We start from the raw sequence: 19058 nt of genomic DNA on the forward strand, positions 1-19058 counted from the left end.
TAACCAAATGTGTTTTAAAAAATGATCGTTAAAGATTACATAATAGTGGAATTCGTCAATAGATTTTTCAGTTGGCCCCCACACATTAGTATAGATTAGTTGTAGCGGTTTAGTACTAACTAGAGTAATTTTTGCGAAGGGTTGTTTATGAATTTTATGCATATTGCAGGACGAACAATAAAATTGTCGCAGAGACGACATAGAAACTAGAACATTACAGCGGTGTAACACAAGTTGCAACACCTTATTAGATATATGGCCAAGCTGTTGGTGCCACTGAGACAAACGCGACATTTGTGTAGTGTGTACTGATGGGTGAGAAGCAACCGGACCATAGTAAACACCATCATTGTTCACTCCCCATAGTAGAGAAATCCCCGTTCGAAGATCCTTGACAATAAAGTGGGAATAAAAAAATTCAACAGACACACGATTAATCTTGCATAGTTGGGATATAGACACTAAGTTAGTGTGCAACTGAGGAACACGCAAGACATTTTCTAAGGTAAGAACAGAAGATGAAGTAGGGATTACAGACCTACTAATATGAGATATTTGTAGGGGATTGCCGTCACCCAGGCGCACTTCATCAGGACCACTATACTCGGAGAATGTCTGCAACGACTTAATACTAGGGGTGGCGTGATGCGATGCTCCACTGTCAAACAACCAGGGTGGAGATGCCTGCGCAGAATGGGCTGTAGGCGATGTAGAAGTCTAGGTGGTGATAACATTGTGTTCCCTTAGGAACCTAGCCAGCTTGCGACATACCTTTGTTTCATGACCTGCAAAGTTACAAAATTTGCATATAACCGTAGGGCGATGAGTACCCCATTGTTGCCAAGACGTACGGTTGGTGCTGGAATTAGCAGTATCGTTGTGATATTTCCGACCATAGTTGGATTGCTGGTTATTCCAAGAAGACGAGGTCCGCTGAGTGGCATTAGCTGTTGCCAACAGTGATTGGCGTGTATCATCAGCAACCTTCAGCTGGCGTTCATGGTCAGTTAGAATATCCACCAGCTCACCCCACGAGATGGGCGTTTCACGAACGCGGACTGCAGAGATAATGGAGTTGTACTCCTCTCCAAGCTGCGTCAACACATACACGACCAAATCTTCATCAGTGACTGGACACTGAGCAAGAGCAAGGTCATCAGCGATAGCTCGCATGTCAGTGAGGTACGCCGTAATGGACCGAGAACCTCTGGGGTTTGTGGTGAGCTTTGCCTTGAGGGAAATGATGCATCCTCGAGACTCGAGAGGCACTAGCGTAACTGGCAATGAGATGTTGCCATGCATCGCGGGCTGTTGTGGCCGAGGAGATGACCAGCTGAATTGTGTCAGTACAGCTCCCTAGAAGTGCACTGACAATAGTTTGGTCTTGGCGATACCAAACGTAATGACTCGGGTTGGCGATGGTGTTCGTGGAATCGGTGAACTTGGCTGGTTCCTTGATGGAACCGTCAACATATCCCAGGAGATCAAGCCCAACAACAGTAGTGTGGACTTGCCGGCGACATACTGGGAAATTCGTAGCTGTGAGTTTGATAGGGAAGTGTGTAGTAGCATAAAGCTGGATGACTTCAGTGGTGGCCGGAGTAGTAGCTTGGGTGGTGGACGCCATTGAGTAGGAAGGAAGCAAGGGGGAATAAAAAAAATGATAGTTTCTTTCGTAGGAGATTTTAGACTCTGGATACCATGATAAGATTATGAACAAGTGATTTATTGATGAAACCATAGGTAGCTATAAATAGCTGTACAAATGAGAAAAGATAGCTAACAGTTATAACAACTAGTCTAATAACTATTATACAGGAGCTAGAATAGGACTAAATACAATAACAGAAGATATCAACCTCACATATCTTTAATAGGATTATGTGCAACACGGAGAGGTGAAAGCGAGGGTTCATAGTAGACGAACGGTGCAACCTCTGTGGTGCCAAAAGAGAAGACGTGGAGCACACGATTAGGAAGTGCCCGGCAGCTGCGGAAGTATGGAGACGCACCAACATGCTAGACAGTACAAGTACATCTCTTTCATTGGATTTTAATACTTGGCTTAAGACTAATGTGGCAGGGAACCAAAGTGGTTAGAGGGGCAAACAAAAGAGCACCAGGTTTGCAATCACAGCTTGGTGGATCTAGAAATGGAGGAACAACTTCGTTTTTAATGGAGTAGAGAAGATAGTCGATAAGAAGGTGGAATGGATCCATCGCCAATTCAACGAGGTTGAAGCAGCACTAGAGAGGAGTGCCGGCCCCGGAGGTAGACAAAGCAGGGACAACAGACGAGGCCAACCTTGGAAACCACCGGACACAGGGTGGATTAAAATCAACATCGATGGGTGTGCTGGTAAAGGAAACCAGGCGCCATGCGGAGACATTGTCAGAGATGAGAACACTACCTTCCTAGGAGCTTTCTCGAAGAAGATTGGCACGTGTGGAACTCTGGAGGCGGAGTTGTGGAGCTTGTATCTGGGCATGGAGAAGGCCTGGGAGATGGGTTTAAGGAAGGTTATTATTGAATCAGACTATGCGATAATAGTTATCAAGATGGTAAATGGAACGGAGGAGTGTGATGTGCCTGCCGGTAACCTTGCGGAACTGTGTAGAGCCGTGAAAGATCGAGCATAGGAAATCTGAATAAGCCATATAGCAAGGGAGCAGAATATAATAGCGGATACTCTCGCCAAACATGCTTGCAAATATAAGGAAACGCCAGGATGGCTAGAAACCCTCCTAGGGAGATCCAAAAGCTTTTGCGTGAAGACAGTTAGGCCTCTTAGGCACAATGAATGTCGTGAGGATCAGTTAATGATCTCGGATGTACTCCTCCCCTTTCCCCAAAAAAGGATCGTATAATTTTAAAAATATGTATTACTTCATATACATTAAAATACTTTTTTTTTTATAAAGATTATTAAGATGATAATACAAAAATATTAAAATATAATTATTTTATGTGCTTTTAAAAAATAAATAATATTTTCTTTTGAGTGTCAAGGAAAATCCGCAGTCACTACCCGATTGTGTATATTGTGTAAATTCCACCTTGTGACGACTCTAAACGGCAAAGGACCACAAGGTGGTAAATCAGAATCAGACTTATAGCCTTATAGTTACCAAGTCAATAAACTGGGGTTGCCAAAAAAACAAATACTAATATTTTGAGACTTAATAAGAAAAAAATATTAAATAAAGATTTTTTTAACACTTATGGGATAACTTTTTAAATAGTTACAAGTGCATTCCTCTCCAAATTTCCCTTCTTATATACACTTTTTTACGTGGTAATTTATGATTGGTTCTTTTCGTTTTTGATTAATAAGTAGATTCATTTTTAATAGAATCATTTAGGGGTCCGTTTGGAAACCTGAAAAATGTTTTCCGAAAAATGATTTTTAGAAAATGACTCATTTGGCTAAATGAAAAACTAATTTTTTTTGTTTAGTATAAAGTTAAGAAATTGCATTTTGACTGTTTGATTCATTTTCTTGAAAATGAACATATAATAATAATAATAATAACAACAACAACAACAACAACAACAATAATATGTAGTGGTGGTGGTGTGGTGTGGTAGTAGTGGTGGTGGAGTGATAGTGTTGTGGTGGTGTTGGTGTTGGTGGTAGTGGTGGTGGTGATGGAGATGATGTTAGTGGTGGTGTTGTGGTAGTAGTGGTTGTGGTAGTGTTGGTGTTGGTGTTTATGGTGGCGGTGGTGGTGGTGGTGGTGGTGGTGTTTGTGATGGAGGTGGTGTTAGTGGTGGTGGTGTGGTGGTGGTGGTGTTTGTGGTAGTAGTGGTGGTGGTGTTGTAGTGGTGGTGGTGGTGGTGGTTGTGTTGCAATGTAGTGTGGTGGTGGTTGTGTTGCGATGTATTGTGGTGGTGGTGATGTTGTGGTTGTATTGCAGTGTTGGTGTGGTGGTGATTGTGGTAGTTTGGTGGTTGTGATGATGGTAATAATAATAATAATCCAGAAACTAACTTTGAAAAAGAAGAGAGGAAAGAGATGAAAAATAAAGAATTCAGAAAATGTCTTCCGACTAAAAAACTAGGAAGACATTTTATGCCAAATAAATTTGAAAAATGACTTTCAAGTCATTTTTCGAGTTTTTATACGAACCCTTAATTTAATGTAGTCAATGAATAAAATGAATTTTATTACCATATTAAAAGATGAATATTACTCCGTAGAAGATAAAAGTATGATAGAAAAAATAAGATTATTTAAAAAAAAAAAAAAAAAAAAAAAAAAAAAAAAAAAAACTTATTACGAATGCAATGTAGGTATATGTAATGTTCACATGGCTACGCAACTTCCATTTTACCTATTCTGTTTGCTATTCATGGGCTAAATCAACTATTTTTTCTTTGCTTATTTTTTAATACTCCATATTTTTTAAAATTTTTATGTTTACTAGTACTTTTAATATAGTTTATAAATATATAAATTATATATACTAATATTAAACTTAACATTATGAAAAATTGAATTAAATATAGTTTCAATATAACTTTATTAATTGAACTAGACACATAAAATAGGACGGAGAGAATAATAATTAAGCATACCCATCTATTATTTAGAAAGAATAGATTGTAGGTCTACTTTTAATTTTGAGGTTACAACTATATATAGAAGTGTACCATGTAGCCAAGCACTTTGTGCACAGATGGCACCCGGGTTGGATTCTCATATGGGAAGTTATGAATTCGAGTCTTAGTGGAGGCGTAGCACTTTGTGCTTTAATAGGTTGAGAAAGTTAGCATTCAAAAAAAAAAAAAAAAAGTGTACCATGCAAAATTACAAAGTATATTTAATGATATGTAAATGCAATCAATATTATTGAACTTTTACATATTATTAGATGTATTTTGTAATTTTGCGTGGTGCACTTTTAAATTTTAAAAAGTTTGTAATATTTGCTACCATTTTTTTCTCTTACTTTAGAATTGTTGATTATCCTATATTAATTAGGGAGATTATTGAACTTTTACATATTATTAGATGTATTTTGTAATTTTGCGTGGTGCACTTTTAAATTTTAAAAAGTTTGTAATATTTGCTACCATTTTTTTCTCTTACTTTAGAACTGTTGATTATCCTATATTAATTAGGGACTTGGATTAGTTTGTAAATTATTACTTAAAAGACCTAGTTTCCTGATGTGGACAAATTATTGTGTGGACCATGAATATCAGGTACATTTTTAATATATTAAAAGTACATTATTTTTGTACTGAATGTACATTATTTTTTTTACTGAATGTACATTATATAAAATATTTTTGTGGACTTTTGATGAAACCTGATTTTTTACCCTAATCAGTAGAAGACCACAATGAAATAAACGGCAAATTATGCAGTGAAACTATGTCCACCTTGCAAGGTGGACACGATTCGAAAACTGCCATAATTGTGAATATAGAGTTCTATAATTATGAACATAGAGTTCTGTAATTGTAAATATAGAGTTCAATAATTGTGAATATGAAATTCAAAAATTATGAACATAGAGTTGAGTAATTATGAATATAGAGTTTTGTAATTGTGAATATAGAGTTCAATAATTGTGAATATGAAGTTCAAAAATTATGAACATAGAGTTTTATAATTATGAACATAGAGTTCTGTAATTGTGAATATAGAGTTCATTAATTGTGAATATGAAATTCAAAAATTATGAACATAGAATTTTATAATTATGAACATAGAGTTGAGTATATGAACATAGAGTTTTGGAATTGTGAATATAGAGTTCAATAATTATGAACATAGAATTTAGTAATTATGAATATAGAGTTCTATAACTATGAACATAGAGTTATGTAATTGTGAAGGGAAATTATCTTCACACCACCTATTTTACTATTTGCACCCCTTTATTGAATAGGTCAAACCACTTTATAGGTGGTATTAATTAAAAAGTGTTATTTGCACTACCATCATTTAATGTGGTCAAAGACAAATATTTATTATATATATATATATATATATATATATATATATATATATATATATATATATATATATTAGAGGTGGCCACGGGCCGGTTCAAGGTCGAACCAACTCTGAATCGGCCCGAAAAAAGGTGGGCCTGGGCCTCACTGGGCTTGAGCCGGCTTAGCTCGAACCGGAACCGGCTTATAAAGGGGCGGTTCAGGTCCTTTTTAAAAAAATTCGAGGCCCAACACGGAACCGGCCCATGGCCCAGGCCCGAGCACGGCCCAGGCCCCTAACTGGCCCAGGCACGGGCCCGGCCCAGGCCCGGACCTAGGCCCGGCAAACACAACTAATTTATCCCTATAAATGCCCTTACTCAATTTATTTTTATCACACAAAAATTCTTAATCCTACACTCTCTTACTTCTACTCACAACAATTCTCCATAAATTAAAAGCAAACCCAATTTAAAAGTCTTTTATAAATTTTTAATTTATCACTCTAACATAATTTAGTAAGTAAAAATCAAATGAACTTTATAAACTATACTACATTTTATAATATTTATAAGTTATCAAATAATATTAAGTCTTATATAAAGTTTTAATAGTACAAGACTACAAGTTTAAATGTACTTAACGTCATTTACAAATTTTAATTTAGTAGAAAATCATGTTAATTTTAGATTTTGAGATTAATAATTAAAATATTATTTTTAACAAAAATATTAATGTGTATGTGTATATTAACGTCATTTAAAAATATTAATGTGTGTGTGTGTGTGTGTGTGTGTGTGTATATATATATATATATATATATATATTAATGTGTAAGGTGTATATATATTTATTAATTAGTATTAATGTATCAAGAGGTTGTAGTAGCTTAATTGGAAAGGATTTAAATTTATTATTATGATGTCAAGAGTTCAAATCTTATTTCAAACAAAAAATATCAATTTATAAAAAAAAAATTATATATTTAAAAAAATATAACAAATCGTGGGCCTAGCCCGGAATCGGCCCACAAGAAGCCCGGGCCCAGGCCCGGCACGGGACCGGCCCTATATACTATGGGCCGGTCCCGAGCTGTGCTGAACGAGGCCCAGCCCGGGACCGAACCGAGCCCGGCCCAGGCTCGGAGTTTGGCCAGCTCTAATATATATATATATATATATATATATATATATATATATATATATATATATATATATATATATATATTTTACAATCAAATTATTAATTCTTTTATTAAAAAAAAAAAAAGAAGAAGAAAAGAAGTTAAACGCTTCGCCTTCTCTGGTGAGATGGCGAGGGACTGCCTTCTCACAGGAGAAGGCTACCTGGGTCGCCTTCTCCGGTGAGAAGGCGACCCCCTAGGTTGCCTTCTCACCGGGGAAGGAGATGGTTTTTTTTTTTAATAGTTTTAATGAATTAAATTTTGAATTAATTAATGGAATAAGGGTCAAATAGGCCATCGAAATGCACATGATAATGCAATTAGGCCACTGAACCTGAAAAACCAACAATTAGGTCCCTAAACTAACCAATTTCAAACAATTCTTCCAATTTCAAGGTTTCCAACAGGTCAACAGGTCATCCTCTCAAGTTAATTGTTTTTTTTTTAAAGTAAATTTTAAAAAATAATTAATTTTAAATTTTGTTAAAAAAAAAAAAACAGACTCCGGCCGGAGACAGTCCTGTTTTTTTTGTTTATTTATTTATTTTTTAAATATAAATAATTAATTTTAAAATTTTATTTTTTAAAAATAATTAATTTGGAAGGATGACCTGTTGACCTGTTGGAAACCTTCAAATTGGAAGAATTGTTTGAAATTTGTTAGTTTATGGACCCAATTGTTGGTTTTTTAGGTTCAGTGGCCTAATTGAATTATTGTGTGCAGTTGGATGGCTTATTTGACCCTTATTCCTTAATTAATTATTACTTAAATCTAATAAATGCAATTTTACTAAGGTGCGTGGTGCAAATAGCATTTTGAACACCCATTATGCTATTTGCACTATCTATGTATTTATTAAAAATTATCACCTTTTTATATTTTCAATGTACTTTATACCCCATTTTAGTCAAAGGGTGATGCAAATAGCAACACCCAATTGTGAATATAGAGTTCAATAATTGTGAATATGTGATACTGCTAATTCTACGTAAGCAATATAAAATAACACGAGACCAATTAAAGCAAGTGAAATCTTTATTGATCCCAGTAAAGGCCCTAAGTACAATCTACTTGGCTGCTCTGAGTACCGACTGACTGCGGTCGGGATTCTCTAACAACAACCTATCGATCGTCCAAAAGTCCCCTACATTGTAGCTACTGTGGGTATTTATAGCCGCTAGGCCGGGGACAGGATTCCAGCCGTTCGGCATGTCCTCCACGTAACCACCACGTGTCATCCTCCCGGGTGCCCTGCCTGTCGATGTAAAGAGCCGCCACGTGTCCTTCGTCAGCTCTTTCGCCGAAGAGCTACCGCTCGGTGGTCGACAACGTCGCTCGGGCAACTCCGGTCGGTCCACGACCGGGTTCTTCTTGTGGAGCCCGACCTGTTACCTGCAAAGACAAGGAGAAAGAGACAAAGGCTCTTCGGTCGTGGTGAAGCTATGTCGGTCGGGATATTCCCTACCAAGAGCCCCCCAGCCCGGGCCTTTTTGATCAGTCGGGAAAAAACGGGACGGGATGAAGAAGCCCAACCGTCAGCCACCAAGCCGACCTGCCAGCTGTCATTCCCTCCTACGCCACGTGTCGGCCTCTGCCGGCCTCGGCGATCCCATCCGTCGCCTCGGATTCAGCGCGGGTCGTGTCAGGCAAGTTGGCCCATTTCCCGCCTAAATGCCCTCCTATAAATAGGCCCTTGAGGCCCTCATTTGAACTTTCCTCACTCTTTTGCTTCAGTCGGTATCCTCTAAGAATCCCGAGCAGAGCATCTCAGCAAGGCGATCGAGCAACAAACTTCAAGCTTTCTCTCGCAAAGTTTCCTCACTCGGTAAGCTCTTAGTTCTTTACTCTTTGTTTACTCTTTACTTAGCGTAGAAGTAGGATAGCACTAACTTCGAGCTAACTCCCCGAACCCTGCACTAACTTCCGACCGACCTTTAGGTAAAAATATGTCGGACTCGGATAGTCAAAACGCCTCGATCGCGGATTACGATGAGGAGGTCGAGCGTATCAGCGACGAGGAAGTGGACATTATGTCCTACACTCCCGAAGCCAGCCCCCGAGCAACGCCAGCCCCCGATCGAGCTGTCGAGCATAGCAGCGCATCAAGCTCCTCCGGGACATCGAACTCTAGCTCCAGCGGATCGGGGAGCTCCAGCGAAGAAGAGGAAGGGAGAACCACGCTAAGCGGGCGGGGCTCTCCGATTGAGGGCGTTAGGGAAACTCCTACCCGGGTGGTTGGGGACCACCCGGAAGCTGCTCCTCGAGGGGGCGATCGGGAAAATACCCCCGAGCAGACCGAAGAAGATCCGGCCGGGCCGGCCACACCAGCCGTCGAGCTCGAATTCTTGAACAGCGAGAGTGTCGAGCAAGAGATGAGCCTGCTGACCAAAGGCGAGGCGGCTCGGATTGCCGAAATACTCCGGGGTCGGGTAGAATTCGACACGAGCCGACAGCTGGGAAACGTGATTGACAGGCATCGGGGCAAGTGGATCGGGATGCACTACGACTCCCTGATGGCCCCGATCGCCATTCCCTTCACCCCCCTCCTGAACGCCTTCTTGGCCTATTACCGGGTCGTCCCGGCCCAGATCTGTCCGAACGCACATCGGATCCTCGCCTGCTTCCCGCAGATATGCACTCGGCACGAGGCCGAGTGCACGATGGAGTTGTTCAACTTCATCTACCAAATCAAGGTTCTCCCAGGCCGCTACGGGGGTGGGTTCCTGATGCTGCAATCCCGAGCAGATATGTGCTCCATCAAAGGCCTGCCCGGGAACAACAAGGGGTGGAAGAACCGAATATTCTCCATCAAATACGACCCCTGGATCCTCCCGGTCGATCGCACTTGGAGCAGCCACTTCAGGAAGCAAGTGGTGCCGGTCGAGACGCAAATGCTGAGGGACACGGTCAGCCGGATTTCGAGCGAGGTGCACGAATACACCATCTTCCGGACGGCTGAAAGTCTCGAGGCGGCTCAACTCCCGCCCCCCACATACGAGCTGCCGGAGAAGTATCTGCCCGTGCCGATGGGCGTGACGGTCGCGAAGCCGTCGAAACGAAAGAAGAAAGGTTCAACTCGAGTCGTTCCTCCCGACCTAGCTTCATTTCTTGATCAAACTAACTTTTGCTTTTTTATTGCAGCCATGGCAGAATTCGGCGATGAAGACACCGCCCTTCCCCCGCCCACGAAGATCTCCCTCGGCGGGAAGAAGAAGGCCAAGACCAAAGCGGCCGGGGAAAAGGAGATTCCCACTGCCCGACCCCTGAGTGCCTCGACCGTGTCGACGGGCGAGGGCTTCATCGTCGAGCAGCCTGACGTCTTGGTCACCCGGGTGGAGGTCGCCCGGGGCAAGGAGAAGGTCGCCGACCAGGGCGCGACCGAGGTGGGCAGCCTGAAGCGCCGCCGTGAGCAACACAGCCCGAGCCCTTCGGTCGGGCGAGAGAGGGAGTCGACGTCCGTGCTGGCACGGATCGGCAACGCCGCGCCAGCCCGAGTGGACCTGGGGAAGATGACCCCGACCCAGGTGGCTGAACGGATCGGCCACGATCTGGCCGAGGTGAGTTTCCCAACTTATATTCTTTGCCCAAGTGTTTTCGATCGGGCTAACCGAACGTTTCTTGTTTTGCAGATTTCCCGGGCCGCCCAGCTCCTACAAGGTCAAGCCATGCTGGCCGAGGAAGCTGATCACCACAAGAAGACGGCCGTCCGTCGCTTGAAGGAGATCAAGGACCTCCAAGCCGAGCTGGATAAGACCCAGAAGGCCCTGAAGAAGGGCGACGAGGAGCGGGTCCTCGCCGAGAAGGTCGCCAGTCGGGCGATTGGAGAGGCCAAAGAGCTGAAGGCTCAGCTCGAGAATCCGAGCGAGCTGGCGCGGGCAGCCTTCAAAGACAAGGACTCGGGCTCGGCCTTCCTTACAGCAGCCCGGGGAACAGAGATCGGGGAAGAGCTGATCGTCTCGTTCGGTCGCTGGGGCTTTACGGCCGGGAAGCGGAAGATGCTCGAACGAGTCCGTTCCCGGTTGGAGCAGGCTCTAGACGGGGAAGACCTTCAGCTGGTCCTCTCAGTATTGCCCCCGGACCTAGCCGATCCCGGTCCCTCTCCCTTCGCCCCAAAAGCCAAGGCGTCTGAAGCCGGGGCATCAACAGCGGCCATCCCGAGCGGAAAGGAACCGGCTGCCGGAGCTCGGGAGATGAAGAAGTAGAATAGGCTCCTTTCTTCTTCTTCTTTTTTGTAAAGGACCATTGATCGGGAGCCCGGTCCCGAATTGTACCGGGCAACTTTTTGTTTGTTAATGAAATTTATTTTTTGTTCTATCTTGCGTCGCTCGTTTTTCTTTTCGCACTTTTATCTTTAATCGCGTAAGTGCTGATCCTTAATGCTCGACCTCGCGGCCTTGTGGCCCGATCTTGCACTGGTTCGACCCACTCGACGCCCGACCTTACGACCTTATGGCCTGGTCGTGCGTTTGATATTACGACGTCAAATCTGGCCAACCGATCGGGTGTACCCGATCCCCGGGCCTTTGTCGAAAAATTTTTGGAAACAAGCCTCTACGGTCGGGATGTAACCGAGCGACGGGCCTTTGGAAACAAGCCTCTACGGTCGGGATGTAACCGAGCGACGGGCCTTTGGAAACAAGCCTCTACGGTCGGGATGTAACCGAGCGACGGGCCTTTGGAAACAAGCCTCTACGGTCGGGATGTAACCGAGCGACGGGCCTGCGAATACTTCCTTATCCCAGCCCCCCCACTATTGTGCGCTCGAGGCACGAGTGGGTGCAATAGTGGACAGAAGTTGGACGGATCGGGGAATAATGCTGAGAGCTCCTGGCTTCCCCGATCAGTGGCGTGACTTGGGTGTCCGCCAATGTGGAGCGCGTTTTGACCGGTCGATAGATTTCGCCCGGTTGGTGAATGCTGAACTGATCTGCATGTAACGAAGGTGAAAGAAAATAACCGATCGGGCCGCCGCATACAGACGGTCGGGCAATCATCGATCGCATATACATTAAACTTTCCCGCTCGCAGGCGGTTGAATTAACTTTACAACCATAAATTTACATAGAAATGACGACCGGGACTAACTCGCAGGTCAAGCCCCCACTTCGTCTAAAAATACAAAAAATAGGCTAATGCCTAAAAAGAACGAGGTGCTCGGAATTCCAAGTCCCCTCGATTAGCCGACCAGTCGTTGTCTCTAGTCGGTATGTACCCGGCCGTATGACAGCGTTGATGATGTACGGCCCTTCCCAGTTCTGAGCTAGCTTTCCGCCCTCTAGAGGTTGGCTGGCCTCCCTTCGTCGTAGAACGTAGTCTCCGACTTGAAAATAACGAGTGTTGACCCGAACATCTTTAGAACTCTTGACGCGCTTCTGATACTCGGCTATGCGTCGAGCGGCTAGCTCCCTTTTTTCGTCGATCCCATCAAGGTCCACGGCCATCGCGTGCTCGTTTTCTTCCGCATTATAGGTCCTCTCTCGATCGGTCGGAATCCAGGCCTCAATCGGAAGTCGGGCCTCGGCTCCGTAAACCAGGGCGAACGGGGTCTCCAAAGTAGCTTCCCTCGGGGTCGTCCGATAAGTCCACAAAACATATGGCAACTCATCAGCCCAACTACGACCGGCCGAGTGTAACTTCTTTTTCAGACCTTCCAATATCGACCGGTTAGCATTCTCCACTTGTCCATTTCCCTGTGGGTAAGCGACCGACGACCGGACGTGAGTCGTCCCGATCGTGGCCAAGAAATTCTGGAAGTATTGGCTCACAAACTGGCGACCGTTGTCGCTAATGAGATGGACGGGCACGCCAAAACGGGAAATGACATTGCGTCACAGGAAGCGAGCACATTGCTGAGATGTGATCGTGGCTAAAGGCTCGGCTTCTATCCACTTGGAGAAATAATCTATGGCGACGATCACGAACTTTCTCCGACCGGAGAGCTGAGGAAAGGGGCCCAAGATGTCTACCCCCCACCTTGCGAAAGGAATTGCGGTCGTGACTGGCTGGTAGAACGTTGCCGGTCGTCCAGGCATCCGGGCGTACAGTTGGCACGTCTTACATTCCCGAGCTAACTTTTCACAGTCTAGCTGGAGGGACGGCCAATAGTACCCAATCAACATGATACGACGGGCCAGGGATCGACCTCCTTGATGCGAAGAGCAAATTCCCGAGTGTAGCTCCTTCATGACCAACTCAGCCTCAAATGCGGTCAAGCAACGCATGAGGGGGCCTCCATACGATCGCCTATACAGACGACCGTCCAAGACTTGGAACCTTGGGGCTCTTAGCTTGGCCTTTCGAGCACGCTGCGGGTCGTCGGGGAGGCGATCGTGCTCGAGATACTCCTTCAGATCGGTGATCCAATTGTCATCTACCGGTTGGATGGGATTGACCGGTAGACGGTGAATACTGTGTCTTGGGATCACCAAGATCCGAGCTATCTTCGAAATGTGCTCCGGGGCGTCTTGGGCTAGTTTAGACAAGATATCCGCATCGGCGTTATCCAACCGGGGTATGTGTCGGACGGTATACCCCCGGAACTGAGCGAGCTTTTCCATGGCAAGGTCTCGATACAACTGCAAACGCTCACCATTAACTTCATAGTCCCCGAGGACTTGCCCGACCACGAGCGCGGAATCTGTCTGAGCTCGAATGTATTCAGCCCCCAAGTCCCGAGCGCACTGCAAACCATTAACGAATGCTTCGTACTCGGCTTCGTTGTTGGTCGGGTGGAACTGGTACATAAGAGCAAAATAGATCTTGAATCCTTCCGGGCTCGTGACCACCACTCCTCCTCCTGCCCCTTTTTTGCTACTCGACCCATCTGTAGCCAGCGACCACCACTCAGCCTCGGGATCCGCAACCTCAGGAGGCCGGGTATCCCGGGCGGTGCACTCAACCAAGAAATCCGCAAGAGCTTGACCTTTAATAGCCGGTCTTGGTCGGTATTCGATCGCGTACTGGGTCAACATTAACGCCCATTTGACTAGGCGACCTGATGATGAAGCAGTTCGGAGGACTGGCCCGATCGGCTGGTCGGTCAACACGCGAATTGCTCGACCTTGGAAGTAGGGAGCCAACTTCTTCGCGGCAATGTAAAGGGCGTAGACGACCTTCTCGAGTCGGGAGTACCGGAGCTCGGGACCATGTAGCGCGTGGCTTACGTAGTACACCGGTCGCTGGACCCCTTCCAGGTCGGTCCGGCACAGAACTGCGCTTACTGCACGATCGGAGACGGCGAGGTACACGTCTAGCTCTTCTCCGAGCTCGGGCTTTGAGAGCACGATCGGTGACATGAGATACTCCTTCAGCTCGTCAAAAGCCGCCCGGCATTCTTCGTCCCAGACGAATCCATTAACCTTTCGCAATACCTTGAAGAAAGGTAAAGCGCGCTCGGCTAGCTTGGAGAGGAACCGGCTGAGGGCTGCCAACCGACCGGTCAATTGCTGGACTTCCCGAACGGTGGAAGGTGGCTGCATGTCCAGAATCGCTTTTACTTTGGCCGGGTTAGGCTCGATTCCTCTCTTGGTCATCATATATCCGAGGAACTTGCCGGTCTGAACCGCGAATGTACACTTGGTCAGGTTCAGCCGCAACTGGTACTTCCTCATGATCTGGAAGCACTCCCGAAGGTCCCGAGTGTGGTCGGATCGGTCCCGACTCTTGACCAACATATCGTCGATGTAAGCTTCCATCGTTCGGCCCAGCAAATCAGCAAAGAGCATGTTGACCATCCTTTGGTAGGTCGCTCCTGCGTTTCGGAGGCCGAACGGCATCACTCGGTAACAATACAGCCCATCCGGGGTTACGAAGGCTGTCTTGCTCTCGTCTTCATGGTGCATCATGATCTGATGGTATCCCTTAAAGGCATCCATGAAGCTCATTAACTCGGCCCCAGCCGTCTCGTCGACCATCTGATGAATGCTCGGTAAAGGATACGGGTCGAGCGGACAGGCTTTGTTGAGGTCCGTAAAGTCGATGCACATCCTCCATGCTGGGGGCTTAGGTACAAGAACAATATTTGCCACCCACTCAGGATAGACCACCGGACGGAGGTGCTCGATCGCCGCCATCTTTTTGACTTCTTCTCTTACAAACTCGCGGCGATCGGAGGAGAGGTGTCGTGTCTTTTGCACGACCGGCTTAGCTGCGGGATCGACGGCCAATTTGTGACAAATGACCGACCGATCGATCCCGGGCATGTCTTCAGGCCCCCATGCAAAAATGTCGGCATACTCCCGGAGCACGGCCAGAACTTCCGCTCGGAGCTCGGGAGTGAGGGCTCGTCCAATCTTTATCTTTCTGTCCGGGCGGTCCTCGGACAGGGGAATTTCCTCTATCTCTTCGGAAGGCTCAGGCTGCTCCTTCCGTTCCTTAGCCTCCTCCTTGGCTATGGTGTTCACCCGGGAAGATGGACCGGAATCTCGTCTATTGACCGCTCGGGTGTAACACTTCCGGGCGGATTGGACATCGCCACGGACCACGCCGACCCCGTTGGGGGTGGGGAATTTCATGCATAAGTGAGGCATAGAAATTATCCCACCGATCTTCATGATGGCGGGTCGGCTCAAGATAATGTTGTGGACGCAATGGAGGTTGACCACAACAAATTCCAGCTCCGTTTGGATCGACTTTGGAGGCGTGCCGATCTCAACCGGGAGCGTTATTTTTCCCTCAGGGTAGATAAGAGCCCCAGTAAATCCTGACAGTGGTACACCGACCGGAGTCAGCTCCTTCCTGTCAAGGCCAAGCTTCTCAAACACGTCCAAGTATAGGACGTTCACGCTACTGCCCGTGTCAACCATGACCCTTTGGACATCCGTCCCCTTGACGTCAATCGTGACCACGAGCGCCTCCATGCCGTGATCACTGCTGGTGGGTTGGTCCTCGAGGGTGAAGGTTATGGGCTCCATCTTCTGCCTCTTCCCGGTCTCCCGGGAATCCACTACTACGACCGGGCAATTTGTCCGCGGTCGGGAAGCATCTTCCAGCCCACCAAAAATGACATGGATGGTTGGTTTTCCAGATGGGCGGCTACCGGACGGAGGGTCAAGGTCCCGTCGGTCGTCATGACGATCGTCCCTCCGATCGTCTCTTCGGTCCTGGCCCGACCGATCAGAGCGGTGATGAGATCGTCTGTGATCCCTCCGATCGGTATTTCTCTTGCTGTCTTCCCTCTTTCCCACACACTTGTCCAATTTTCCCAAATTGAGCAAATCTTCCAATAATTGGCGCAAGTGGGTACACTCCTCGGTGTCATGCCCGGCGCATCGATGGTAAGCACAGTGCTTACTCTTGTCAGGGCCGTCTCGATCGGGATGGGGAAGTTTGATGAGATTGCAGGACTGGGCGTACTGCATGGCCTCCGCTGCGGATCGGTTCAAGGCCGTAAACTCGCCATGCCTGGTGCGAGGTCGGGGATTGTCATCTCCCGATCGATGTTCCGCCCGGATGGCCGGTTTACGAGACGAAGAGCTGACCTCCTGCAAGCGCTTGACGGCATTCGCCTCACCTGCGTTGGCGTAATCAGTGACCCTTCGGAGGGCCTCCTCATATGTGGTCGGGGGGTGGAGGATAAAATCCTGGTACAAGTATCCCGCCCGGAGGGAGATGTGAAGCATGTGGGTGGCGGTCGCATCATCCATGGGCTCGACCTCCCCGACCGCCGCCTTCCACTTGATGAGGAAGTCGGTCAAGCTTTCCCCTTCGAGCTGCTTGGCCTTTTCGAGGTACATATAGGACTTCCTCACCACTTTGGAAGTAATGAACTTCCGTACAAACTTGATCGCCAGGGTCTCAAATTTGTCGATTGACCCCGGCTGCAGGGTTCGGAACCATTCTGCCGCCCGACCGGTGAGGGTTGAGTAGAAGGCCCTGCACATTACGGCGTCCGAAACGCCCTTCAGCATCATATTGCTGAAAAAATCGTTCACGTGAGCCTCAGGATCTGTCCGACCGTCGTAACTCTTCTCTCCCGAGACCTTTAAGTCGAGCGGGTAAGGCTGAGCCATTACCGCTGCTGTGAAAGGCGTCTGGTGTAGGGTCGATCGGTCGGCCGGGGGTGCTGTGGGATACGCACTCCTGAGCTGCGCAACTTCAGCCTGGAGGTTGTAGAGCAAACCTCGGGTTTCGTTGAGCTCGGCGGCTTGAGCGGCTTGGGCTGTATCCCGAGCGCGTCGCCGTCGGTGAGATCTCGACCCGCTATACCCGGATGAAGCCTCATGGCTAGCTTCCTGCATTTGTACGTCCTCTTGCCCGCGATTCGGGTCTTGGGGCCCCAGACGCTGGCGCATCTCTGGTCGGAGACGATCGAAAGCTACCGCTCGGGCAACCTCTTCAGGGTCCTCCGCTTGAACGGCCTGAGCTGGTGCCTCCATCGCATCAGCACCCCCCGACCCCAACCGCGAATGAGCCGAGCGTCGAGCCCGGGAAGTGGACTGACGCTGCGGCTCTACCTGTGCGGTCGGCTGTACTGGAGGGGCGGCGGCTGGAGCTGTATAAGCTGGCGTGTATGGTGGATAACCAACCGGGGAAGTGTAGCACATCGGTTGGCCTGGCCAGTACCCATACGGTGGAGGTGGGACCGGGTATGGATACTGGGCGGGATACATCATCGGCGGCTGCTGGTATGGCAGACCGGGTGGTGGGTATCCCGGTTGTATGTAATTCACCGGCTGCTGGGCGGCCGGGTATGTATTCGACGGATGTGGTGGTGAGAGATTGAGGTTGAGGTCCATTGTTTGACCCTGCTGTTGGGTAGCATAGTGGTCGGAGGAGCTCGCCGCATCCGCCTGGTCGTCGGCGAAGTTGTTGTGTGCCCACGGATACATATCGATATGGTGATCGGGTGCTCGTCAAGACGTTGGTTTCTTGCACGGGTCCCCACAGACGGCGCCAAAATGATACTGCTAATTCTACGTAAGCAATATAAAATAACACGAGACCAATTAAAGCAAGTGAAATCTTTATTGATCCCAATAAAGGCCCTAAGTACAATCTACTTGGCTGCTCTGAGTACCGACTGACTGCGGTCGGGATTCTCTAACAACAACCTATCGATCGTCCAAAAGTCCCCTACATTGTAGCTACTGTGGGTATTTATAGCCGCTAGGCCGGGGACAGGATTCCAGCCGTTCGGCATGTCCTCCACGTAACCACCACGTGTCATCCTCCCGGGTGCCCTGCCTGTCGATGTAAAGAGCCGCCACGTGTCCTTCGTCAGCTCTTTCGCCGAAGGGCTACCGCTCGGTGGTCGACAACGTCGCTCGGGCAACTCCGGTCGGTCCACGACCGGGTTCTTCTTGTGGAGCCCGACCTGTTACCTGCAAAGACAAGGAGAAAGAGACAAAGGCTCCTCGGTCGTGGTGAAGCTATGTCGGTCGGGATATTCCCTACCAATATGAAATTCAAAAATTGTGAACATAGAGTTTTATAATTATGAACATAAAGTTTAGTAATTATTAACATAGAGTTTTGTAATTGTGGATATAGAGTTCAATAATTATGAATATAAAGTTCAAAATTATGAATATAGAGTTTTATAATTATGAACATAGAGTCTAGTAATTATGATAATAGAACAATGTCTTTGCACTTTGCAAGGTGAACACAATTCTACGACATAACAATTGAAAATAAACAAACACAATTTCCTGCGAATTAAAAAATTAAACTTGAAAATTTATAATTACCAAATAAATTATGGGATCAATTTAGCAGAGTTTGCCCAACAAGTGGCATGATCTCATTTCATGCGTGCGGACTGCGGAGTAATTGTGTGTTTTTTTTTTCTTTGTTATTTTAGTTTTCCTGGATTTAAAAAATAAATTTTTATTTGATAATGTGAATCATGTTTGGCCCATTGGTTTGACTATAATAATTCTATAATAATAATAAATGCATATGCTCATCTTATGAATTCATTCTTT

The 19058-nt window shown here is 46.6% G+C and overlaps 1 protein-coding gene across 1 annotated transcript; it reads right to left on the bottom strand.

Moving 5' to 3' along the window:
• Window positions 1-353: 353 nt before the first annotated feature.
• Window positions 354-1302, bottom strand: LOC109157319. Its single transcript, XM_019305219.1, has 3 exons — window positions 772-1302; window positions 539-684; window positions 354-390 (listed from the first exon to the last, which is right to left on the bottom strand). Exons 1-3 carry the CDS (start codon window positions 1300-1302, stop codon window positions 354-356), a joined length of 714 nt encoding a protein of 237 aa, XP_019160764.1.
• Window positions 1303-19058: the final 17756 nt, after the last annotated feature.

Source organism: Ipomoea nil, unplaced genomic scaffold (genome assembly GCF_001879475.1).
Source record: "Ipomoea nil cultivar Tokyo-kokei standard unplaced genomic scaffold, Asagao_1.1 scaffold2779, whole genome shotgun sequence".
Classification (NCBI taxonomy): domain Eukaryota; kingdom Viridiplantae; phylum Streptophyta; class Magnoliopsida; order Solanales; family Convolvulaceae; genus Ipomoea; species Ipomoea nil.